The sequence below is a fragment of the Artemia sp. Qi Xiang Cuo genome, chromosome 20, assembly GCF_049724085.1.
Source record: "Artemia sp. Qi Xiang Cuo chromosome 20, ASM4972408v1, whole genome shotgun sequence".
Taxonomy (NCBI): Eukaryota; Metazoa; Arthropoda; class Branchiopoda; order Anostraca; family Artemiidae; genus Artemia; species Artemia sp. Qi Xiang Cuo.
Window position 1 is genome coordinate 1969571 of NC_142813.1, and position 10373 is coordinate 1979943.

The 10373-nt window shown below is 37.7% G+C and overlaps 1 protein-coding gene across 2 annotated transcripts in view; it reads left to right on the forward strand.

The window, feature by feature from the left end:
- LOC148939757 (pre-mRNA-processing factor 40 homolog A-like) overlaps positions 1-10373 on the forward strand; it is a 116016-nt gene that overhangs the window by 17503 nt on the left and 88140 nt on the right. For both annotated transcript variants that reach the window (XM_089106367.1, XM_089106366.1), the window contains exon 4: positions 4285-4436. In XM_089106367.1, the coding sequence (XP_088962493.1) occupies positions 4285-4436 (152 nt within the window). The remainder of the gene's footprint in view (positions 1-4284; positions 4437-10373) is intronic.

Consider the following 10373-nt stretch of genomic DNA (forward strand, 5'->3'; position numbering starts at 1 on the left):
AAAAAAAGTTCATATTTTTAACCTAGGTTCATAATTGGTTCATAATTTAGAAAAAAGGTTCTTAAAGTTCATATTTTTTTATCATCAGCTGGAAAGCACTTGTGGTGGCTGTCTTTTTCTTTATAAAGGACAAGCGAAGCAACTGTGCAACTGTGCAAGTGTTTCTTAAACTAATAAAGGACAAGCGAAGCAACTGTGCAAGTGTTTCTTAAACTTTCTCTGAGGTCTCCCATTCTAGCGGGGATTTTCTTCCATCCACTAAAGTAGCATGCGGTGAGGCGCGGAAGAATTCCTGACGAAGGTACAAAAAGTTGATTGTCTGAACTTCAGGAGTTGTGCCAGAACTGCTTACCTGGCCGCTTGCCACAATATTGAAGAGAAATCACTAGGTCAAAGTGGCCTTCTGCATTTCCGATGCCTGCACCTGGATGATTCGAATCTTGAAACAAGAACAAGAGGCTGAATGTCGTTGGATTTATGCTTTCCGTGTGAATATTGAAGGTACCAGTGACGAATGGTACTTGCTATAGCTGGAGCCGAGTTTACCTAAGAACATGACTTTATCGAGGATTGATGTTTTGTGTTACTCTGATTTTAGTCTGAATACCATCAAGGAACCATCCCCTTGTTTCAAAGATAATAAAAGGAGCTCTTTGCATGTCCCATGGGAAAGCTGACGCTGATCGTGATTTTTCCTGGTCAGGACGGATCATGGCCGAGGAAAAATCATGGACGAAAGTGAAAAGGCTCAATGCTAGACTTATATTGTCTGACGCTCTAAAGAAGTTTGAGAATAGGCCTGAGTTATTCCCTATTACCAGAGAGCTGTTAAGTTTGGGGCGAAATGTGTGCCAGAGCTGTAAACTGTACCTGGAAGATGAGCGATCTAGACAGGCTGAAGAGGAGTCCAAAAGGAAAGAAGAAGAACAGAATAAAAAGAAAAAAGAGGATTTTATCTGAGAAGAAGACCATTAAACACCTGGAAAAAAATTTGATCGAGAAGAAGCCAGTTGAAAAGAAGAAGAGACAAGTAGCAGAAAGGCTTCTTCAAGAAGCTAATAAGAAGCTGAAAAAAGCCATAGATGCCAAAGACATATGACACATGTAGAAATAAGCCTCGCACAATGTATTATCGAGGCTTTGAGCCGGAAGATGCGGAATAAGATGAGGTAGCCCAAGAGGTTGAGTGGATACAGAACACGGGAAACATTCCAGAGTCGTCCATAATTTCGTCATATTTTGACAAAAGGAACAAGCAGAGTGGAGTATTTTTTACTTTTTTACAAATTAAAAGCATTTAACTGAACTCATGAAAAAAAAAATACACAAGAAGAATAAGAAAGAAGAATGATAAAGAAACACCAACTGCCACTTTGGTGTCCACGGACAGTTTCTGAGGTGCACCTATCGTAAATTTAGGCTCATAATTGATTCATAAAAAGCGCAATCAAATGTTCATAAAGCACATATTTTTGTGGTCAAACGTTCATAAAGTTCATATTTTTGGGAAAAAATCTAGCGGGAGGCCTGTAATTGTAGCTAAGACATTTTGCATGCGGCCCTGCTATTCTTTACCCCTCCTCCTAATATGCAAATATATAGCCGAAATTATATATTTTCCATCTATTTTCCCAATGCGTCTCTTGATTAAACCCATGTACCTGTAAAGTGATTCAGCTGTGACGAAACTAGAGGCGGGTGGCAGAATGCATTAGAAATATATAATTTTGGCTATATATTTGCGCATTAGGGGTGGGGGTAAAGCATGGTGGTGATGCTTGAAAATGTGTTAGCTACAATTATTCTGCATATTATGAAGTATGAATTGTTTTCTCGAGATGTTTCCTTCACTACAGATTCTTCTTTAGGCTTAGCCTAAACTCTGGGAAGTGCTGAAATAGTGATGGACAAGCTAAAGGCCCATTCACAACGAAGTTTTGGAAATACCGAGATTTACATAGCACTAGTTTGAGCCAATCAAAATTATTCAGCCAATCAGAAAGCTCTTATGTAAAAATCTAATTGTTTCAAATTAGCGCTAGCTAAATCTTGGTAACTGCTATTTTTCAAATCTCGGTAAAGGCTATTTTGCAGTGAAGAGCTTGACTATTGACTGCTACCTTATTGCATCAGGGTGATTTGTCCTTTCTCTATCCCAGGAAAGCTGAAAAGAGGACCTGAAATTGCATTTCTTTTGTATTTTTGATCCTTCTCATTCTTTAAAACTGACTAACCCTCCCCCACTGGTTCCCTTAGGACTTGAACACATGTACATAAGTGACTTATGCACTTTCAATGGATAGTAAGACCTAATTATAAAACCAAAAATCATTTAATACCAGATGAACAGTGTGACCAACTGATTTATCAGTTTGATCCTATTTGAATTGTGAATCCTTTCCAAATAGTCCAAATTGCCAACCTTTCTACGATAAAATTGGTGGTAAGAGGGGGAGGAGGTAGAGGGGCCAAGGGCCGAATTTTGCCTCTACGTAGATTGAAAATTTTCTTGATTTAGTCTGGCTACATATCTAAACTAGACTCTTCTTCGTTTTGCTTTGGCCTAAAACATCTGAGTAAAGTGACATTATTGTGTGAAATTTCATTTCTAGGGATAGATGAATGTGTATGGCTAATGTCTAGTGTGTCCTATGCGATGTGTTTTTTTCTAGTTGAGTATCTAACTAACAGCTGAGTCGTGATTTCTTGTACTAGGGAATAAATTATCCTTAAATGAGTTTCTTTTTCTTCAAAATTCTGCTTTAGCCTAGGTGAAGAAAACATCTGAGTGTGTTCTATGTGATGCCTTTTTCTAGTTGAGTATCTATCTAACAACTGGGTGGCAATTTCTTGTGCTAGGGAATAAATTATCTGTAAATGAGTTATTTTTTTTCATCGAAATTCTGCTTTAGCTTAGGTGAAGAAAACATCTGAGTGTGTTTTATATGATGTCTTTTTTCTAGTTATATATCTAACTAGCCACTGGGTGGCGTTTTCTTGAACTAGGGAATCAATTCTCCTTAAAAGAGCTATTTTTTTCATACAAATTCTACTTTAGCTTAGGCGAAGAAAAACAGGCACTATTAAACTTAACACAATGGATTTAGTTCCATAATCACGGATATGACTATTCTTGTGTTTCAGCTACCTGGGGTGGTGGCTGATCCTTCAAAATGGTACATCTCTGTGCCCAAACCCCATGTTCTTGGCAAATATCAATTCGTAACAAAATATTTCTTGAAGAATATCTGACGGGCTTGTGAGATCTTATCTCTATGGAAGTCTGAGTGGTCTGCTTAGAATGGGTAAAGATTCCGATAATTGTTTGAATGAAGTTCAACTGTAGCAGAGGTTACATACTGAGATATAAGTCCTTCTACGCCTCAACGTCATAAAGCAGCAGCAGTGATCTACCATGGCGACTTTTGACCGCCTCCGTGACAATCCTCGCTAATTTTACCTCTTTTTCTAGTGACCCTGACTGGGGCTATTTTGGGTCTCCCGAACGTGCAGAGGTAACCTGTTGTAGCACAGTGGATTTATGCTCTGCTTGCCAATACAGAGAACCAGGGTTCGATCCCTGCTGCTGCAAGGTTGGGTGACAGGCTTGCTACTTGTCCCTGTAAAAATACACAGCAACTGAAACGTCGACTCCTTGCCCTATATGGCAGCAATGGCTCAATAGGATCTTTATCCTTTTTCTTCCATCGTGCAGAGACCAGGAAGTTGTAAACACTGTACATCTTATGGCATCCTTATCTTTGTAATTTTCTTTTTTAATATGCCAAATTTTCCTTCCCTCATTTTCTAGTGATCTAGCAGAGGCTATTTTTGCTCTTCTCAATTTGCAGAGACCAGGAAGTGGTAAATACTGTACATCAAGTGGCACCCTTTCCTCGTCCGTATTTTTTGTATCCTTTTTTAAATGATAAATTTTCTAAATTTTTTCTAATTTCTTTTTTAATTTTCAAATTTTCTAATCTCCTTAATTTTCTCTTTCAATATGCCAAATTTGCTTTAGCCTACTTCTTTTTCTAGTGGCCTGATAGGGGCTATTCTTGGTCTTCTCAATTTGTACAGATCAGGCAATGGTAATTGCCGTACAACAGACAGTAACCTTTCCTTGTTCATCTTTTTTGTATCCTTTTTTATATGACAAATTTTCTAATTTTCCTTTTTTCTAATATCGTATTTAATTTTCTAATCTTTTTAGTTTTCTTTTTTAATATGATAAATTTAATTTTTTAACATCAAAACTATAGTTAATTGATTTATTTTGTATAGTTGATCCTTTCTCAATGTCCATGGAAAGAATATACAACAGACGCTGGTAAGCCATATTACTACAATGTTAATACTAAAGTATCCAATTGGCAAATACCACCCGAACTGGCTGAGGTGAAGAAGAAAGTTGCTGAATTGGAAAAAAAGAAAGAGTAAGTCAACATTTTCTTTAAATTTACTCATATCGACTATACTCATCAATGAATAAATTCATTCGCCTACTATATATTATTGACAGCGACGGTAAACCTTAGAAAATCTTTTAATCTCTTTATAGTTATGGGCCATAGGTATAAAGCTAAATATCAAGCCTAGTGGGCTCAGATGCTAGGGCTCAATTAGAATCTCAGTCTCATTGTCATCGCCTTGACCCAGATATTAGACTGTTTCCCATAGAATGTATTCGTTTCTGGGTAAAAGTTGCATGTATTGTAGAAAAATTAATGTTAGTTTATTACGCATTCAGATGCATAAAGAAGTTGATTTAAGGGAGCAGTGGGGTTTAACCCCTTGTTAATGAGTGTTTCCGAGCCTATAGTTGAGGTAAGTTTACCCTGTTCTGTCTCACAGCGGGGGGGGACAGATTTGAAACTTGCAGGTTGTTTTTTTTGTAGGGGGGGGTGGCAAGTCTTGCACAGAAGAGGGGGGTAAATCAAGTTGTCTTCAGTCATCACATAAGATTATGCGCCCTGTTTTTTTTGTGTCTGTCGTGTCGTTTTGTGTCTGGCCATGAACACAGTAAAACAACATAAATGAAAGGCGTAAATAACATAAACTTTGATCAGTGATCAAACAGTTCGTGGTAACGAACTGTTCAAACAGTTCGTGGTAACGAACTGTAACTAAGGAGCAACCCGGCTCAATAGTAATCGAAACTCTAAAAAAAAATAATTTTGATCTGTCTCACAGCGGGGGACAGATTTTAAACTTGCAGATTGTTTTTTTGTAGGGGGAGGGGGGGTGGCAAGTCTTGCACAGAAGAGGGGGGTAAATCAAGTTGTCTTCAATCATCACATAAGAGTATGTGCCCTGTTTTTTTGTGTCTGTTGTCTGACAGGCTTTGCTGCTAACTTCCAATAGAGAGTCGAGATAAATTTACTAATGGCGGATTATTTCGCTTTACTGATTTTACTAATTAAAAGTGTAAATTAAAGGGCTCGATATGATTATAAGCCACCGTGCAAAAAGTGGGGTAACACAGTAGCAATAATACTTGGCAGTCTTCATGGCCTAGTAAAATTTGTTGGCAGATTTTGTTTGAAAATACCATTTTTACTTATAAAAATACTTTTTGCTCAAAGAATAGCTGTCAGAACACAAGTTGTGCTGCTAAAGTGTCGGCAGTTTTGGGAATTCTGTCGAATTCTGCTACTGGCAGCATTGGAACTTTTTCCATGCCCAATTATAAGTAGGCTATTGTTACTATAAATATATATTAAGTTATGAGTAATTATATAAGTTATATTCAGAGAATGCCTAAGCATAAAAAAGGTCCTGATAGAAGAACCATGAAAAAGAAGCAAATACCTACATTTGAAAAATAACTATTTAGTTGCTGTCATGCCCAAAGATATTATCTTAAATAGCAAAATATATGCTTTTTTCTTTGCACACAAAATAAGCTAAGCTAATCAAGCAAGAAATATGAAAATTTTGACAGAATAGTTTTGGAACCTTGAAGATGTATAAAAGCAAAAAAAAAAAAAAAATAGAAACGAAGAAGAACAAACAAAAGAAAAAAACAGAAATGTACTATTGTTATAATAAGAAAGTGAAGGCAAAAAGCTTGAGCTACCGATTATAGCTAGTGGCAGATTATGCAGGGAGTGGCTCTCCCTGCATAAAAAGAGGAGTTGTTATTTCTTTGGTTGACCGAGTAATAAGAATATGCTCGGAGCCTCACATAGTTTCAGAATTGAACTATATTAAGGACATTTTATTTTGTAATGGCTACCACATAAAAATAATTGAGACCATTATGGAAAAAAGACGAAAAAAGGCAGAAAAGAATGCATCAAATCCACAAAGCCCAACAGATATCGTCCCTTGGTGGATGATAAGAAACTTTCACTGTTCTACCCTACATTCCGAAATTAACTGACAAGCTGAAAAGAATCCTTAAAAAAGATAAACTTAATGTCCCCTTTCAAAATTCAAATACTATACAGAGTTTTTTCAACAACGCAAAGATAAAACCAGCCCCATTCTGGGTAGTGATGTTTATAGAATTCATTGTTCTTGTGGCAGTTTTTATGTTGGTAGAACCCAACAGCAATTAGGGGAGAGGTTATCTGAACATAAGTCCTCAATCGACAAGGCCATGAGACTACGCCAAAAGCCTGAGGTTTTTGATTCCGCCTTGGCTAAACATTTGTATGACAATCCACACCATTTCATTTTATTTGACGAAACCTCCATTGTTGTTCCCGTTAAAGGTCTCATGCAAGTTTTCAGGGAGGCAGTTGAAATAAAAAAGCACATTCACCAAAAGGTAGCTCTCAGTAGAGACACTGGAGAAACTTTTCCAAGTCCCAATTATGATGAAATTACTAATTCTGATCGTTTTTACATACATCCACAGAATTATATTATGCAATAAAATAAAATCTCCGATAATAATCTAACTGGAAAGCGATTGGCCTTTAAGAGTGCTTTACGTAAAATGAAATTGTGAAATGCCATTTAGACTTGTGTTTTTTATTCAATTACCCTTTCACCGTTACTGAGAAAGGGTCGTCCAATTTTAGTTTTGTGTTTTTATTTTAAGGTTTGGTTTTTTATGTTTTTATTAGTTTTATCCTGCACTGAGGACGGTCAAGCGGAGGTCTTGACCGAAATATTTGCATAATTTTTCAAATGTTTTCACTGGCTATTATTGTCCTCGTTTTTTTCGCGATTTTATGTTTCATCAGACTATATTTGATAGGGCTGACTCGAGCGAGTCGAGGGAGCTGGCTTTTTTCGAGTAATCTATAAACCTGAGGGCTAGACAGTGTAAGAATTCGATTAACGTAGTAGAAAAACGAAAGAAAAAAGATAAAGTAAAAAACGGTACTAGACTTCACAGTCTAAATCGGCGATCCCTGTGTCCGTTCATAGCCCAGCCAGGAATTACACTGAGGGTTTCGGATTAGCCATTCTTGGCTTTCGCACCTCCCTGTTTAACTTCCCCAGGTCTCCTTTTAGAGCTGAAGATGAGTCTCATCCCTCATACTTCTCAGTCTATATTCTGATTAACCAAATAATTGGCAATACCAGGGCTCGAACCTTAGTCCTGAAGGCTTAACGTAGTGCAGTTGATTATTAAAGTATGAGTATCATCACTCATCCTTCTCAGTCTATATTCTGATGAACCAAGTAATTGGCAATACCAGGGCTCGTGCCTTAGTTCTGAAGGCTTAACGTAGTGCAGTTGATTATTAAAGTATGAGTATCATCACTCATCCTTCTCAGTCTATATTCTGATTAACCAAATAATAGGCATTACCAGGGCTCGAACCTTAGTCCTGAAGGCTTAACGTAGTGCAGTTGATTATTAAAGTATGAGTATCATCACTCATCCTTCTCAGTCTATATTCTGATTAACCAAATAATAGGCATTACCAGGGCTCGAACCTTAGTCCTGAAGGCTTAACGTAGTGCAGTTGATTATTAAAGTATGAGTATCATCTCTCATCCTTCTCAGTCTATATTCTGATGAACCAAGTAATTGGCAATACCAGGGCTCGTGCCTTAGTTCTGAAGGCTTAACGTAGTGCAGTTGATTATTAAAGTATGAGTATCATCACTCATCCTTCTCAGTCTATATTCTGATTAACCAAATAATAGGCATTACCAGGGCTCGAACCTTAGTCCTGAAGGCTTAACGTAGTGCAGTTGATTATTAAAGTATGGGTATCATCTCTCATCCTTCTCAGTCTATATTCTGATGAACCAAGTAATTGGCAATACCAGGGCTCGTGCCTTAGTTCTGAAGGCTTAACGTAGTGCAGTTGATTATTAAAGTATGAGTATCATCACTCATCCTTCTCAGTCTATATTCTGATTAACCAAATAATAGGCATTACCAGGGCTCGAACCTTAGTCCTGAAGGCTTAACGTAGTGCAGTTGATTATTAAAGTATGAGTATCATCTCTCATCCTTCTCAGTCTATATTCTGATGAACCAAGTAATTGGCAATACCAGGGCTCGTGCCTTAGTTCTGAAGGCTTAACGTAGTGCAGTTGATTATTAAAGTATGAGTATCATCACTCATCCTTCTCAGTCTATATTCTGATGAACCAAGTAATTGGCAATACCAGGGCTCGTGCCTTAGTTCTGAAGGCTTAACGTAGTGCAGTTGATTATTAAAGTATGAGTATCATCACTCATCCTTCTCAGTCTATATTCTGATTAACCAAATAATAGGCATTACCAGGGCTCGAACCTTAGTCCTGAAGGCTTAACGTAGTGCAGTTGATTATTAAAGTATGGGTATCATCTCTCATCCTTCTCAGTCTATATTCTGATGAACCAAGTAATTGGCAATACCAGGGCTCGTGCCTTAGTTCTGAAGGCTTAACGTAGTGCAGTTGATTATTAAAGTATGAATATCTCTCTCATCCTTCTCAGTCTATATTCTGATGAACCAAGTAATTGGCAATACCAGGGCTCGTGCCTTAGTTCTGAAGGCTTAACGTAGTGCAGTTGATTATGTATCATCACTCATCCTTCTCAGTCTATATTCTGATTAACCAAATAATAGGCATTACCAGGGCTCGAACCTTAGTCCTGAAGGCTTAACGTAGTGCAGTTGATTATTAAAGTATGGGTATCATCTCTCATCCTTCTCAGTCTATATTCGGATGAACCAAGTAATTGGCAATACCAGGGCTCGTGCCTTAGTTCTGAAGGCTTAACGTAGTGCAGTTGATTATTAAAGTATGAGTATCATCACTCATCCTTCTCAGTCTATATTCTGATTAACCAAATAATAGGCATTACCAGGGCTCGAACCTTAGTCCTGAAGGCTTAACGTAGTGCAGTTGATTATTAAAGTATGGGTATCATCTCTCATCCTTCTCAGTCTATATTCTGATGAACCAAGTAATTGGCAATACCAGGGCTCGTGCCTTAGTCCTGAAGGCTTAACGTAGTGCAGTTGATTATTAAAGTATGAGTATCATCTCTCATCCTTCTCAGTCTATATTCTGATGAACCAAGTAATTGGCAATACCAGGGCTCGTGCCTTAGTTCTGAAGGCTTAACGTAGTGCAGTTGATTATTAAAGTATGAGTATCATCACTCATCCTTCTCAGTCTATATTCTGATTAACCAAATAATAGGCATTACCAGGGCTTGAACCTTAGTCCTGAAGGCTTAACGTAGTGCAGTTGATTATTAAAGTATGGGTATCATCTCTCATCCTTCTCAGTCTATATTCGGATGAACCAAGTAATTGGCAATACCAGGGCTCGTGCCTTAGTTCTGAAGGCTTTACGTAGTGCAGTTGATTATTAAAGTATGAGTATCATCACTCATCCTTCTCAGTCTATATTCTGATTAACCAAATAATAGGCATTACCAGGGCTCGAACCTTAGTCCTGAAGGCTTAACGTAGTGCAGTTGATTATTAAAGTATGGGTATCATCTCTCATCCTTCTCAGTCTATATTCTGATGAACCAAGTAATTGGCAATACCAGGGCTCGTGCCTTAGTTCTGAAGGCTTAACGTAGTGCAGTTGATTATTAAAGTATGAGGTATCATCACTCATCCTTCTCAGTCTATATTCTGATTAACCAAATAATAGGCATTACCAGGGCTCGAACCTTAGTCCTGAAGGCTTAACGTAGTGCAGTTGATTATTAAAGTATGTGTATCATCTCTCATCCTTCTCAGTCTATATTCTGATTAACCAAATAATAGGCATTACCAGGGCTCGAACCTTAGTCCTGAAGGCTTAACGTAGTGCAGTTGATTATTAAAGTATGGGTATCATCTCTCATCCTTCTCAGTCTATATTCTGATTAACCAAATAATAGGCATTACCAGGGCTCGAACCTTAGTCCTGAAGGCTTAACGTAGTGCAGTTGATTATTAAAGTATGAG